The sequence below is a fragment of the Bombina bombina genome, chromosome 4 (genome assembly GCF_027579735.1).
Source record: "Bombina bombina isolate aBomBom1 chromosome 4, aBomBom1.pri, whole genome shotgun sequence".
Lineage (NCBI taxonomy): Eukaryota > Metazoa > Chordata > Amphibia > Anura > Bombinatoridae > Bombina > Bombina bombina.
The window spans coordinates 410,141,687-410,158,497 of NC_069502.1; the positions used below are offsets into that span (position 1 = coordinate 410,141,687).

Consider the following 16,811-nt stretch of genomic DNA (forward strand, 5'->3'; position numbering starts at 1 on the left):
ACACATACCTTAGTTTTACAAACTTTGCCTCCTATAGAGGTAGTGAAGTAAGATGTGCTTGATTTCTTCTCTGATAGGCGTGCAGTGTTTGTCAGAGGGATGTGAAGGGAGTATTGCCTGTTGATTTTATGGTTTCACCTATGGGAAATTTATTCAAAGGCTCTCTGTAATCGGTCGCAGGGATTCATCCCCTGCCTCCCTTTTCAGATCGACGTTATACTCCTATACCATTACCTCTGCTGATATTTTTCAGTACTGGTTTGGCTGTCTGCTATATGTGGATGGGTGTCTTCTGGTAAGTATGTATCATTTTTTAAGACACTCTTTGGCGCTTTATATTGTAAAGTTTTAAATATAAGTGTTTTCTTATATTTGCCAAGAGTCCAGTTCATGTATCTTTCCCTTTTGCAGTCTATCAGTTTCAGTATGGAAATTATGTTTTTGGGAAGTTTATTTAAATTATTTTTTTCTTACCTGGGTTTCAGTTCCTTTAATTTGACTTTGTTTTCCAAAAATTTTCTTATATACACTCTTTGGCGCTTTATATTGTAAAGTTTTAAATATAAGTGTTTTCTTATATTTGCCACAAGTCCGGTTCATGTATATTTCCCTTTTGCAGTCTATCAGTTTCAGTATGGAAATTATGTTTTTGGGAAGTTTATTTAAATTATTTTTTTCTTACCTGGGTTTCAGTTCCTTTAATTTGACTTTGTTTTCCAAAAATTTTCACGGGCAAACTAGGCTTGCAAGGACGCAAAATGCAGTTTTTTATTGCGTCATTATTGGTGCAAATTTTTTTTGGTGCGAAGTTGCGCCTCTGGTGACGCAAGTCTCGTAATTTCCTGCGTCTTTGTTGACGTAATTTTTTTGTTATATTACCCCTTTTCTTTTAATGCTTCTTGCTCTCTTTATATTATAGAGAGCTATGATGCTTTCCTTTTTGCATATTTTTTCAGCATAAGCATTTTTCCCATTACTGCTATATGAGGAAAATGGAAATTTTGTTTAAATTTAAAAAAAATTCTTTTTACATTTTGCAAGATGTCTCAGACTGATCCTGCCTCTGATGTTACTGTAGGAACCATGATGCCTGAACACAGTTCTACCAAAGCTAAGTGTGTTTGTTGTAAACAAGCTGATGTTATTTCTTCAGCTCAATTATGTGGCATTTGTCATGATAAGCTGTTGGATGCTGATAATGTTTCTATTAGTACAAATACATTGTCTGTTGTTCCTTCAACGTCTAATGTACCTGATATTCCTGCAGATTTAAAGAATTATATTGCTGCAGCTATAGAAAAGACTATGCCTTCAAAAAAACGTAAAAGGTCTTTTAAAGCTTCTCATAATTCTGATGAAACTTGTTTTGACCGACAGCATACTGAAGTATCCTCTGCTGATGAGGATCTCTCTGGTTCAGAGGATCCTGAATCAGACACTGAAATTGACAAATCTTCCTATCTGTTTAAGATTTAATATTTTCGTTCTTTATTGAAGAAAATTTTGGTTACTTTGGGTATTGAAGAGTCTAGTCCTCTTGTTAACAAAGCCAGTTTTGGGAAAAAGTCCCTAAAGTTAATTGGGCTATTTCTATTTTTGCCAAACGTACTACTATCCCTATGGAAGATAGTACTTTTTTTAAGGATCCTTTAGACAGGAAGATTGAATCTTATCTCAGGAAACCTTATTTACATTCTGGCTATATTCTTCGACCTGACATTTCTATGGCTGATGTGGCGGCTGCTTCAACTTTTTGTTTGGACAGTTTAGCTTGTCAGAATATTCTGATTTGTCTAGCATTGTTCTTTTGCTTTAACATGATAATCATTTCATTTGTGATGATATATTTGACATTATTAAGATCAAGGTTAAATCTATGTCTTTAGCTATTTTAGCCAGAAGAGCTTTATGGCTTAAATCTTGGAATGCTGACATGGTGTCTAAATCTAGATTAATATCTCTATCTTTCCAGGGTAAGAATTTGTTTGGTTTTTAAAATTGATTCTATTGTTTCCACTATCATTGAGGGGAAGGGAGTTTTTCTATCCCAAGATAAAAAGGCTAAGGGTAAATTTAAGGTTCCTAATCGTTTTTGTTGCTTTCGTCAGAATAGAGAACAATAAACCCCTCCTTCCCCTAAGGCACCTGGTTCTAATTGGAGGCCATTTTCAAATTGGAGTTAAACCAAGCCTGATAAAAAACCTAATCCAGCCCCCAAGTCTGCATGAAGGTACAGTCCTCAATCAAGTTCAGCTGGTGGGGGGCAGATTGAAATTATTTCAGGACATTTGGACAGATTCTGTTCAGAAAAAGTGGATTCAGAATATTGTGTCTCAAGGGTATTGAATAGGTTTCAGAATAAGACCTCCCATGGGAAGATTCTTTCTTTCTCATATTCCAACAAATCCTGTGAAGGCTCAGGCTTTTTTGAAATGTGTTTCAGACCTAGAGCTTTCAGGGGTGATTGTCCCAGTTCCTCTCCAGGAACAGGGTTTGGGTTTCTATTCAAATCTATTCATTGTTCGAAAAAAAGATAATTCTTTCAGACCAGTTCTGGATCCGAAGTTTTTTAATCATTTTGTAAGTGTCCTAACTTTCAAGATGGTGACTATAAGGACTATTCTGCCTTTTGTTCAGCAAGGGCATTTTATGTCCACAATAGACTTACGGGATGCTTATCTTCACATTCCAATTCATCCAGACCACTATCGATTTCTGAGATTCTCTTTTCTAGACAAGCATTAACAATTTGTCGCTCTTCCATTTGGCCTAGCTACAGCTCCAAGAATCTTTTCGAAGGTTCTTGGTGCCCTTCTATCTGTAATCAGAGAGCAGTGTATTGCAGTGTTTCCTTATTTGGACGATATCTTGGTACTAGCTCAGTCTTTTTATTTAGCGGAATCTCACACAAAATAACTAGTGTGGTTTCTTCAAAGGCATGGTTGGAGGATCAATTTACAAAAGACTTTCTTGATTCCTCAAACAAGGGTCACCTTTTTAGGTCTCCAGATAGATTCAGTGTCCATGACTCTGTCTTTAACAGACAAGAGATGAATGAAATTGGTTTTCTCCAACATAGGTGTGTCCGGTCCACGGCGTCATCCTTACTTGTGGGATATTCTCTTCCCCAACAGGAAATGGCAAAGAGCCCAGCAAAGCTGGTCATATGATCCCTCCTAGGCTCCGCCTACCCCAGTCATTCTCTTTGCCGTTGCACAGGCAACATCTCCACGGAGATGGCTAAGAGTTTTTTGGTGTTTAAATGTAGTTTTTATTCTTCAATCAAGTGTTTGTTATTTTAAAATAGTGCTGGTATGTACTATTTACTCTGAAACAGAAAAGAGAAGAAGATTTCTGTTTGTAAGAGGAAGATGATTTTAGCAAACGTTACTAAAATCGATTGCTGTTTCCACACAGGACTGTTGAGATGAAGTAACTTCAGTTGGGGGAAGCAGTTGGCAGACTTTTCTGCCTGAGGTATGACTGGCCACATTTCTAACACGACTTGGTAATGCTGGAAGGCTGTCTTTTTCCCTATGGGGACCGGTAAGCCATTTTCTTAGATTAAGTAAAAGAATAAAGGCTTTATAAGGGCTTAAAAAACTGGTAGACATTTTTCTGGGCTAAAATGATTACTTTGCTAAGCATATTTGACAGATTATAGCTCTTTATAGTTATTATAATCTTGGGGATTGTTGTTAAAAAACGGCAGGCACTGTATGGACACCTTTTTCAGATGGGGGCCTTCTCTAGTCATAGGCAGAGCCTCATTTTCGCGCCACTAATGCGCAGTTGTTTTTGGAAGGCAAGGCATGCAGATGCATGTGTGAGGAGCTAAGATCCACTGAAAAAGCTTATAGAAGGCTTGGTTGGGTCTCAGCAAAGCAGATTCCTGGGACTGTATAGGGGTTAAATGTAAAAACGGCTCCGGTTCCGTTATTTTAAGGGTTAAAGCTTTCAAATTTGGTGTGCAATATTTTTAAGGCTTTAAGACACTGTGGTGGAATTTTGGTGAATTTTGAACAATTGCTTCATACTTTTTCGCATATTCAGTAATAAAGTGTGTTCTGTTTAAAATTTAAAGTGACAGTAACGGTTTTATTTTAAAACGTTTTTTGTGCTTTGTTGACAAGTTTAAGCCTGTTTAACATGTCTGAACCATCAGATAAACGATGTTCTATATGTATGAAAGCCAATGTGTCTCCCCATTTAAATATATGTGATAATTGTGACATGGTGTCCAAACAAAGTAGGGACAATGATGCCACAGATAATAATAGTGCCCAAGATGATTCTTCAGATGAGGGGAGTAAGCATGGTACTGCATCACCCCCTTCTGTGTCTACACCAGTTTTGCCCACACAAGAGGCCCCTAGTACATCTAGTGCGCCAATACTTATTACTATGCAACAATTAACGGCTGTTATGGATAATTCTATTGCAAATATTTTATCTAAAATGCCTACTTATCAAAGAAAGCGCGATTGCTCTGTTTTAAACACTGAAGAGCAAGAGGACGCTGATGATAACGTTTCTGACATACCCTCACACCAATCTGAAGGGGCCAGGAGGGAGGTTTTGTCTGAGGGAGAAATTTCAGATTCAGGAAAAATTTCTCAACAAGCTGAACCTGATGTTGTAACATTTAAATTTAAATTAGAACATCTCCGCGCACTGCTTAAGGAGGTATTATCTACTCTGGATGATTGTGACAATTTGGTCATTCCAGAGAAATTATGTAAGATGGACAAGTTCCTAGAGGTTCCGGTGCCCTCCGATGTTTTTCCTATACCCAAGCGGGTGGCGGACATAGTAAACAAGGAATGGGAAAGGCCCGGCATACCTTTTGTTCCTCCCCCTATATTTAAGAAATTATTTCCTATAGTCGACCCCAGAAAGGACTTATGGCAGACAGTCCCTAAGGTCGAGGGGGCGGTCTCTACTCTAAACAAACGCACTACTATTCCCATAGAAGATAGTTGTGCTTTTAAAGATCCTATGGATAAAAAATGAGAGGGTTTGCTTAAAAAAATGTTTGTTCAGCAAGGTTACCTTCTTCAACCAATTTCATGCATTGTTCCTGTCACTACGGCAGCGTGTTTCTGGTTCGAAGAACTAGAAAAGTCGCTCAATAAAGAATCTTCGTATGAGGAGGTTATGGACAGAGTTCATGCACTTAAATTGGCTAACTCTTTTATTCTAGATGCCGCTTTGCAATTAGCGAGATTAGCGGCGAAAAATTCAGGGTTTGCTATCGTGGCGCGCAGAGCGCTCTGGCTAAAGTCTTGGTCAGCGGATGTGTCTTCCAAGACAAAATTGCTTAACATCCCTTTCAAGGGCAAAACACTGTTTGGTCCTGATTTGAAAGAGATTATTTCAGACATCACCGGAGGAAAGGGCCACGCCCTTCCTCAGGATAGGTCTTTTAAGGCTAGAAATAAGCCTAATTTTCGTCCCTTTCGCAGAAACGGACCAGCCTCTACTTCTACATCCTCTAAGCAAGAGGGTAATACTTCTCAACCCAAACCAGCCTGGAGACCGATGCAAGGCTGGAACAAGGGTAAGCAGGCCAAGAAGCCTACCACTGCTACCAAAACAGCATGAAGGGATGGCCCCCGATCTGGGACCGGATCTGGTGGGGGGCAGACTTTCTCTCTTTGCTCAGGCCTGGGCAAGAGATGTTCAGGATCCTTGGGCACTAGAAATAGTTTCTCAAGGTTATCTCCTGGAATTCAAGGAACTACCCCCAAGGGGAAGGTTCCACAGGTCTCAATTATCTTCAAACCAAATAAAAAGACAGGCATTCTTACATTGTGTAGAAGACCTGTTAAAGATGGGAGTAATTCATCCAGTTCCAATAAGAGAACAAGGGATGGGGTTTTACTCCAACCTGTTCATAGTTCCCAAAAAAGAGGGAACATTCAGACCAATTCTAGATCTCAAGATCCTAAACAAATTTCTCAGTGTTCCATCGTTCAAAATGGAAACCATTCGAACGATCCTTCCTACCATCCAGGAAGGTCAATTTATGACCACGGTGGATTTAAAGGATGCGTACCTCCATATTCCTATCCACAAGGAACATCATCAGTTCCTAAGGTTCGCTTTTCTGGACAAGCATTACCAGTTTGTGGCACTTCCATTCGGATTAGCCACTGCTCCGAGAATTTTCACAAAGGTACTAGGGTCCCTTCTAGCGGTTCTAAGACCAAGGGGCATTGCAGTAGTACCGTACTTGGACGACATCCTGATTCAAGCGTCGTCTCTGTCAAAAGCAAAGGCTCATACGGACATCGTCCTAGCCTTTCTCAGATCTCACGGATGGAAAGTGAACATAGAAAAAAGTTCTCTTTCCCCGTCAACAAGAGTTCCCTTCTTGGGAACAATAATAGACTCCTTAGAAATGAGGATTTTTCTGACAGAGGTTAGAAAATCAAAACTTCTAAGCTCTTGTCAAGTTCTTCATTCTGTTCTTCGTCCTTCCATAGCGCAGTGCATGGAAGTAATAGGATTGATGGTTGCAGCAATGGACATAGTTCCTTTTGCACGAATTCATCTAAGACCATTACAACTGTGCATGCTCAGATAGTGGAATGGGGATTATACAGACTTGTCTCCGACGATTCAAGTAGATCAAAGGACCAGAGATTCACTCCGTTGGTGGCTAATCCTGGACAACCTGTCACAGGGAATGAGCTTCCGCAGACCAGAGTGGGTCATTGTCACGACCGACTACAGTCTGGTGGGCTGGGGCGCGGTCTGGGAACCCCTGAAAGCTCAGGGTCTATGGTCTCGGGAAGAATCTCTTCTCCCGATAAACATTCTATAACTGAGAGCGATATTCAATGCTCTCAAAGCTTGGCCTCATCTAGCAAAGGCCAAATTCATAAGGTTTCAATCAGACAACATGACGACAGTTGCATATATCAACCATCAGGGGGGAACAAGGAGTTCCCTGGCGATGGAGGAAGTGACCAAGATAATTCAATGGGCGGAGGATCACTCCTGCCACTTGTCTGCAATCCACATCCCAGGAGTGGAAAATTGGGAAGCGGATTTTCTGAGTCGTCAGACATTCCATCCGGGGGAGTGGGAACTCCACCCGGAAATCTTTGCCCAAATAACTCAATTATGGGGCATTCCAGACATGGATCTGATGGCGTCTCGTCAGAACTTCAAGGTTCCTTGTTACGGGTCCAGATCCAGGGATCCCAAGGCGACTCTAGTAGATGCACTAGTAGCACCTTGGACCTTCAACCTAGCTTATGTTTTCCCACCGTTTCCTCTCATTCCCAGGCTGGTAGCCAGGATCAACCAGGAGAGGGCTTCGGTGATCTTGATAGCTCCTGCGTGGCCACGCAGGACTTGGTATGCAGACCTGGTGAATATGTCATCGGCTTCACCATGGAAGCTACCTTTGAGACAGGACCTTCTTGTTCAAGGTCCATTCGAACATCCGAATCTGGTTTCTCTCCAACTGACTGCTTGGAGATTGAACGCTTGATTTTATCAAAGCGTGGGTTTTCAGATTCTGTAATAGATACTCTGATTCAGGCTAGAAAGCCTGTGACTAGAAAAATTTACCATAAGATATGGAAAAAATATATCTGTTGGTGTGAATCTAAAGGATTCCCATGGAACAAGATAAAAATTCCTAGGATTTTATCCTTTCTACAAGAGGGTTTGGAGAAGGGATTATCTGCAAGTTCTCTGAAGGGACAGATTTCTGCGTTATCTGTTTTACTTCACAAAAGGCTGGCAGCTGTGCCAGACGTTCAAGCGTTTGTTCAGGCTCTGGTTAGAATCAAGCCTGTTTACAGACCTTTGACTCCTCCCTGGAGTCATAATCTAGTTCTTTCAGTTCTTCAAGGGGTTCCGTTTGAACCCTTACATTCCGTAGATATTAAGTTATTATCTTGGAAAGTTTTGTTTTTGGTTGCAATTTCTTCTGCTAGAAGAGTTTCTGAGTTATCTGCTCTGCAGTGTTCTCCGCCCTATCTGGTGTTCCATGCAGATAAGGTGGTTTTGCGTACTAAGCCTGGTTTTCTTCCGAAAGTTGTTTCCAACAAGAATATTAACCAGGAGATAGTTGTACCTTCTTTGTGCCCGAATCCAGTTTCAAAGAAGGAACGTTTGTTACACAATTTGGACGTAGTCCGTGCTCTAAAATTCTATTTAGAGGCCACTAAAGATTTCAGACAAGCTTCTTCTTTGTTTGTTGTTTATTCTGGTAAAAGGAGAGGTCAAAAAGCAACTTCTACCTCTCTTTCTTTTTGGCTTAAAAGCATTATCCGTTTGGCTTATGAGACTGCCGGACGGCAGCCTCCTGAAAGAATCACAGCTCACTCCACTAGGGCTGTGGCTTCCACATGGGCCTTCAAGAACGAGGCTTCTGTTGACCAGATATGTAAGGCAGCGACTTGGTCTTCACTGCACACTTTTGCCAAATTTTACAAATTTGATACTTTTGCTTCTTCAGAGGCTATTTTTGGGAGAAAGGTTTTGCAAGCCGTGGTGCCTTCCATTTAGGGGACCTGATTTGCTCCCTCCCTTCATCCGTGTCCTAAAGCTTTGGTATTGGTTCCCACAAGTAAGGATGACGCCGTGGACCGGACACACCTATGTTGGAGAAAACAGAATTTATGCTTACCTGATAAATTACTTTCTCCAACGGTGTGTCCGGTCCACGGCCCGCCCTGGTTTTTTTAATCAGGTCTGATGAATTATTTTCTCTAACTACAGTCACCACGGTATCATATGGTTTCTCCTATGCATATTTCCTCCTGTACGTCGGTCGAATGACTGGGGTGGGCGGAGCCTAGGAGGGATCATATGACCAGCTTTGCTGGGCTCTTTGCCATTTCCTGTTGGGGAAGAGAATATCCCACAAGTAAGGATGACGCCGTGGACCGGACACACCGTTGGAGAAAGTAATTTATCAGGTAAGCATAAATTCTGTTTTAGCTTGTCTAAACCTTCAGTCTAAATCATTCCCTTGAGTGGTTATGTGCATGGAAGTTTTAGGTCTTATGATTGCAGCATCGGACGCGATCCCCTTTGCTCATTTTCAAATGAGACCTCTGCAGCTTTGTATGCTGAATCAATGGTGCAGAGATTATACTCGGATATCACAGCTGATATACTTAAATCCCAACATTCAACTCTCTCTGTCTTAGTGGTTGGACCATCACTGTATTGTTCGAGGGGCTTCATTTGTTCGTCCTTCCTGGACTGTGATCACAACAGATGCAAGTCTTATAGGTTGGGGAGCTGTCTGGGGGTCTCTGACAGCACAAGGGGTTTAGAAACCTCAAGAGGCGAGGTTACCAATAAATATTTTAGAACTCCGTGCTATTTTCAGAGCCCTTCAGGCTTGGCCTCTATTAAAGAGAGAACTTTTCATTAATTTTCAGACAGACAATATCACTACAGTGGCTTATGTCAATCATCAAGGAGGCACTCATAGCTCTTTAGCAATGAATGAAGTATCTCGGATACTTTCTTGGGCGGAGTCCAACTCTTGTCTAATTTCTGCGATTCATATCCCAGGTGTAGACAATTGGGAAGCGGATTATCTCAGTCGTCAGACTTTGCATTCAGGGGAGTGGTCTTTCCATCCAGATGTGTTTCATCAGATTATGCAAATGTGGGGTCTTCCAGAAATAGATCTGATGGCCTCCCGTTTGAACAAGAAACTTTCCAGATACCTTTCCAGGTCCAAGGATCCTCAGGCGGAGATAGATGCTTTAGCAGTTCCTTGGTTTTACCAACCTGCTTACATTTTGTTGCCTCTAGTTCTTCTTCCAAGGGTGATCTCCAAGATCATCATAATGGAACAATTTCATGTGCTTCTGATAGCACCAGCATGGCCACACAGGTTTTGGTATGCGGATCTTGTCCGGATGTCCAGTTGCCAACCGTGGCTACTTCCTTTAAGACCAGAACTCCTTTCTCAAGGGGCGTTTTTCCATTAGAATCTCAAATCTCTAAATTTGAAGGTATGGAAATTGAACGCTTAGTGCTTAGTTATAGAGGTTTCTCTGACTCTGTGATTAGCACTATGTTACAGGCTCGTAAGTCTGTTTCATGGAAGATTTATTATCGGGTTTGGAAAACCTATATTTCCAAATTTTACAGTTTACTCAGGATGGTTTGGATAAGGGTTTGTCTGCAAATACTTTGAAGGGACAAATATCTGCTCTTTCTGTCTTATTTCATAGAAAGATTGCTAAACTATCTGATATTCACTGTTTTGTTCTGGCTTTGGCTCGTATCAAACCTGTTATTTAGTCTATTCCCCTCCTTGGAGTCTCAATTTGGTTTTAAGGATTTTGCAGGCTCCACCTTTTGAGCCTATGCATTCTTTGGATATTAAACTACTTTCTTGAAAAGTGTTATTTCTTTTGGCTATCTCTTCTGCTAGAAGAGTTTCTAAGCTGTTGGCTCTCTCTTGTGAGTCTCCTTATCTGATTTTACATCAAGATAAAGCTGTTTTGCGGCCTTTGTTTAAATATTTGCCTAAAGTTGTGAATTCTAAAAACATTAATAGGGAAATTGTTGTTCCTTCTTTGTGTCCTAATCCTAAGAATTCTCTTGAAATATCTTTACATTCTTTGGATGTGGTAAGAGCTTTAAATACTATGTTGAGGCTACTAAGGATTTCAGAAAGACTTCTAGTCTATTTGTTTTTTTCTCTGGTTACAGGAAAGGTCAGAAAGCCTCTGCCATTTCTTTGGCATCTTGGTTAATACTTTTGATTCACAAAGCTTATTTGGAGGCGGGGCAGTCTCCGCCTCAGAGAATTACATCTCATTCTACTAGATCAGTTGCCACTTCTTAGGCTTTTAAGAATGAAACTTCAGTTGATCAGATTTGCAAAGCAGCAACTTGGTCTTCTTTGCATACATTTACTAAATTTTACCATTTTGATATATTTGCTTTTTCTGAAACCGTCTTTGGTAGAAAGGTTCTTCAGGCAGCTGTCTCCGTTTGATTCTACTGCCTATGATTTGAGTTTTTTGAAATTTTTAAGAAAACTTAATTATTATTTGGATTTAATTTCTCAGCGGAAATAGCTGTTATTATTGTATCCCTCCCTCTCTAGTGTCTCTGTGGATTTCCACATCTTGGCTATTATTGCCCATACGTCACTAGCTCATGGACTCTTGCCACTATGAAAGAAATTAATTTATCAGGTAAGTTCTTACATAAATTATGTTTTTACAATTTTCCTTTCATTTTGATTACTCATATGATATATAATTAATTCTGATTACTCATGCGATATTTTAACATGTAAAAGGACATCACACTTGACATATGCTGAAGAGATGCACCTTTATCTACCATTCATTTTTGTACGGCCTTATTCAACTTTATGCACAGATATGCACAAAAACTGTCATTTCTAAGCACTTTCAATAACAAAGAAGATGATGGAAATTTTATTGTGAAAACTTTGTTGTTGCTTGAGAATCACTAATATTTTACTTGCTTACAACTGTGTGCTGCTATATTTTTTTTTCACAATGTTACTGATAAGTAGACCACTAACTTGATTAATAGGGTTGCATATTTCTATTTTTCTACTCAATATTTTTTTTCTAGACTGGTACCCTTACTGAAGATGGGCTTGATCTATGGGGAATCCAGAGGGTCGAGAATGCACAGTGAGTACTGCACAGTTATTTTAAAGGGACAGTCTACATGTTTTTTTTTATAGTTTAAAAAGATAGATACCACATTTACTACCCATTCCTCAGCTTTGCATAACTAACATTGTTATATTAATAACATTTAAGTTTGCTCGATTCTAAGCCACTTCAGGCCTCTTCTTATTTCAGTGCTTTTTATTAGCTTTTTAAATCTTACACAACAGCCAGGCAGTGCTTCCATTATCAAATTTTGCAGTCTTTTTATATGTACACTTTCTGGGGAACAAGATCCTATTGAGCATGTGCACAAGCTCACGGGGTATACATATACTAGTCTGTGATTGGCTGATGTCTGTCCCATGAAATTCAAATACCTTGTGCTCCACTGCCCACTTTAAAATATCATTAACAGGTCCAGATCTAATTTTAAAAAGGGGAGAGTCTACCATCACTTTAAAGAGGAGGAAGCAATAGGATGGTGAATTGTACCCCATTGTTTGTCGTCTCTAAGAATAGGAAACTTGAACTGTGTATCCCCTGGCCTTAAATGATATCACTGACATAGCATTTTAAACTTATAATTGGATTTCTCTCGGTCAAGTAAAAATATTTTAATAAAATGAGTTTGGACTTTTTTCCCACATTTTCATTCTGGCCAAAACTGAAATGAGCATCAAGGCATTTCACTTTTGAATAGAAGCATTTTTGAAATATACTTGCAAAAATGCTTCTAGTAGAGGCTTGAGAACTTTTACTCTGCATGTGCACATGAAACATATGTAAATAGGCTTCATGCACCAGTATTTTGAACAATGTGTCTGCCCAGGGAGCTGGTGGTGCCTTGTATTGTATTGGTAAACTCAATTTACATGATAGAAGTCACATCAAGTTCTCCCGAGCAGACACACGTTTTAAAAGGCTGGCACATGAAACATATTTAGATATGCTCCACGTGCACATGCACAGTAAAAGCATACACTGAAAACATAGCTTTTACTAGAAGCATTTTTGTCAATCCAAGTATAGTTTATAAATGCTTCTATTCAAAAGTGGAATGCATTGATGTGTATTTCAATAACACTAAAGTAAAATGTAGAACAATAGCGCTACCCACACTCTGATTCTATTAGTGCAATTCAAGTATTCAAATATTCTTACCATATAAATAATAAACTCTGAGCATTAGCATTATTTCAGTATTAAATATAGCATCTCCAATGCAGTTTCAAGCAAGGAGCATAATAAGAGTAAAAAAAACTGTATCTATATAAGATGATCAATTGCTTAGTATTCAAAAATATGGTTTTATCGTACTGTAGTCCAATAAATATGTGTTTAATCAGTTCTCTGTTCGGTAACGATCCAATTTCATTAACGTGTGCTGCTGCATATAGCCAGTTTTCCCTCGACCCGGCTTTTAAAACTCCAACATGTAAAGTAAGCAAACACAGAAGCATGACTTTGTTAAAGCAATATTTATTACAAAAGTATAACCACAAATAAAATCACTTACATCTAAACAGATGTCTAATGTCTCATATGTTGAAACCAGGAAAGATTCCAATGGAATGTATAGCGGCGTTCAATTTTCTTACTGTGTCCGCCATTCGAGTGATCACTGGTGTTGCAAATCCAATTTAGAATCGCCTCCACGTGGTATACACTACGGGTACTGAATCAGGACACTGTATCTCTCTGTAACTCTACACGTTTCCTCCGGATCCTTAGCTGGACTTTCTTAAGAGTGAAGCAATATTGGCTGCAGCACTCAAACAGCAGACACCATACGAAAATTGAATGTCGCTATACATTCCATTGGAATCTTTCCTGGCATTAGACATTGTTTAGATGTAAGTGATTTTATTTGATATTTTGCTTTTGTAATAAATATTGCTTTTGTAATAAATATTGCTTTAATGAAGTTGCGCTCCTGTGTTTGCTTACTTTACATGTTGGTGTATTTCAATATTGACTGAAGTGGCCCTTCAATGTATCTGATCAATAGATAATAGCTAATCATAGACTCTGTGTAAATAGGTAAGGTCAGTCCATATAACTGTTAGCTCTTATCCTATTTTGGTTGTCTGATAATCTGCTGAAGATGATTTATTACTGTGTTATCTTGAAGGTTCCTTATGCCAGAAGAGAAAGCTTTCAGTGAGAGCTTGGTAAAGTCTCAATTTGTAGCCTGCATGGCAACCTGCCATTCACTCACAAAAATTGATGGCGTGCTTTCAGGAGATCCGCTTGACCTAAAAATGTTTGAAGCCATAGGATGGGTAAGTCTGCAGTTTCCTATGAAGAATAGGTATTTACATATGCAGCTTAAATAGGGTATGTTTTAACATTTTTAATGAATCTAGATTTCATGTTAACAGAGAACATACGGTGATCTTTCTTCTTGACAGAGGTGTTTAAGAATAAAACAGAGCATGAGAGCAAATGAACTATTTTAATGACAGACATTCTCAATTAACATGGTAAAACTATATAAAAAATATAATGAACTTATTTATGCTACCTTGATGTGTGCAAAACTAAGTTTAACATTTTTGGTCCAGAGTGTGGGTGTGTGTATAGATCTATACACTTTCCTTACACTAAGGATCACGTTTGTACCACTTGTTTTCATACATAAACTGCAATCAGATGTGAGAGTTATTGTTTGTTACTTCTGTGTACATTTTGTATTGCAATTGTTCCATGGAAATGAATTCATTTTGACAAAGTGGGTATAGTAAGTTGTGGGCGCTAATTTGAGCCATTTTCTCATATAAAAGAGGTCACTTACAACCAGATTTGTTTTCATATGTGAATATTTTTTTAATTTGATCAGGGTCAATAAAAAAAAAATATCTAGAAGAAAATAGATAGAGGGCGCCACATGGTGCAGATCAAATGAGAGAACAAAACAGCAATATGATCAATAGAATCCTACTCACAGATTGTGGCGCACAAAAGAGTGCAATAATCGCAGTCCGGAACCGCACGTCGTCTGGTAGACCACAGTGGATGAGTGTCGCTGATGGAGGTCCTCGTCTCACCAGGGAGAGTCCAGGGATGTAGTAGATATTGATCAATGCACCCAAAACTCCAGCAGAGGTCCAGAAGTATACAGGAGAGTACCAAATGAGTGTATTGCGACAATGCCAATTAAAAAGAAGTATAGTCGGCATCAAATAGAGAATTCAAAATGTATAAAAATTTTATAACAATTAAAAAAAACACAGCAACGCGTTTCTCAGTGTAACACACTGTTTCATCAGGCTATATCAGATGAAACAGTGTGTTACACTGAGAAACGCGTTGCTGTGTTTTTTTTAATTGTTATTACATTTTTATACATTTTGAATTCTTTATTTGCTGCCGACTATACTTCTTTTTAATTGGCATTGGCCCAATACACTCATTTGGTACTCTCCTGTATACTTCTGGACCTCTGCTGGAGTTTTGGGTGCATTGATCAATATCTACTACATCCCTGGACTCTCCCTGGTGAGACGAGGACCTCCATCAGCGACACTCATCCACTGTGGTCTACCGGACGACGTGCGGTTCTGGACTGCGATTATTGCACTCTTTTGTGCGCCACAATCTGTGAGTAGGATTCTTTTGATCATATTGCTGTTTTGTTCTCTCATTTGATCTGCACCATGTGGCGCCCTCTATCTATTTTCTTCTAGATTCTTCATCTGTGTTCCTGGCACAACACTCTGGAGGAGCAGCCTACCATCATTGAAACACTGCCTAACATCTCATATATAACCTTTGGGTAAAATTAATTGGACTTTGCAGGATCTGGCAAAAAAACATATATACTGGATGAACATAGACTCTTAACATTGATATTATTTTCTCATATTCCTTTCCTACTAATTTTGCATTTATCTTCTAGGATTTTAATATTGTTACCCAAAATATTTGCTGTTTATCTTGCTTTACCAATTCTATCACCATTCACAGTTTTTTTTTTCTTCTTTTTTTCCCAACTGTATTATATTTAGGATCTTATATTGCACCATATTTATCCTAGGCGCCTCTTATTAGTACTCTGGTGACGCCGGTGTCACTAGATATACAAAATAAAAATATGTTCTGTCTTGGTTTCTCTCTTTCTTCCATAAGGCAGGGAGAGTCCACAACTTCATTCCTTACTGTTGGGAAATACAACACCTGGCCACCAGGAGGAGGCAAAGACACCCCAGCCAAAGGCTTAAATATCCCTCCCTCCCACTTCCGCTATCCCCCAGTCATTCTTTGCGTTTCGTCACTATTAGAGGTGGCAGAGAAGTGTCAGAAGATTTGGATAGTTCTGTATTGGTATGTTCCCTTCGAGAAAGGACTGGAGTTTTAAGTGAGAGTGAGAGTATTGATGAAAGTTTCTTTCATGTAATTAGCAAGAGTCCATGAGCTAGTGACGTATGGGATATACATTCCTACCAGGAGGGGCAAAGTTTCCCAAACCTTAAAATGCCTATAAATACACCCCTCACCACACCCACAATTCAGTTTTACAAACTTTGCCTCCGATGGAGGTGGTGAAGTAAGTTTGTGCTAGATTCTACGTTGATATGCGCTCCGCAGCAAGTTGGAGCCCGGTTTTCCTCTCAGCGTGCAGTGAATGTCAGAGGGATGTGAGGAGAGTATTGCCTATTTGAATGCAGTGATCTCCTTCTAAGGGGTCTATTTCATAGGTTCTCTGTTATCGGTCGTAGAGATTCATCTCTTACCTCCCTTTTCAGATCGACGATATACTCTTATATATACCATTACCTCTGCTGATTCTCGTTTCAGTACTGGTTTGGCTATCTGCTATATGTAGATGAGTGTCCTGGGGTAAGTAAGTCTTATTTTCTGTGACACTCCTAGCTATGGTTGGGCACTTTGTTTATAAAGTTCTAAATATATGTATTCAAACATTTATTTGCCTTGACTCAGAATGTTCAACTTTCCTTATTTTTCAGACAGTCAGTTTCATATTTGGGATAATGCATTTTAATTTAACATTTTTTACCTTAAAATTTGACTTTTTCCCTGTGGGCTGTTAGGCTCGCGGGGGCTGAAAATGCTTCATTTTATTGCGTCATTCTTGGCGCGGACTTTTTTGGCGCAAAAATTCTATTTCCGTTTCCGGCGTCATACGTGTCGCCGGAAGTT

The 16,811-nt window shown here is 39.4% G+C and overlaps 1 protein-coding gene across 1 annotated transcript in view; it reads left to right on the forward strand.

Moving 5' to 3' along the window:
- The window catches only part of ATP13A3 (ATPase 13A3), a gene marked incomplete in the record, with an annotated part of 582,093 nt that overhangs the window by 254,998 nt on the left and 310,284 nt on the right, over positions 1 to 16,811 (forward strand). The window contains 2 exon segments of the mRNA XM_053710208.1: positions 11,608 to 11,669; positions 13,783 to 13,933. Coding sequence (XP_053566183.1) covers positions 11,608 to 11,669; positions 13,783 to 13,933 — 213 coding nt within the window.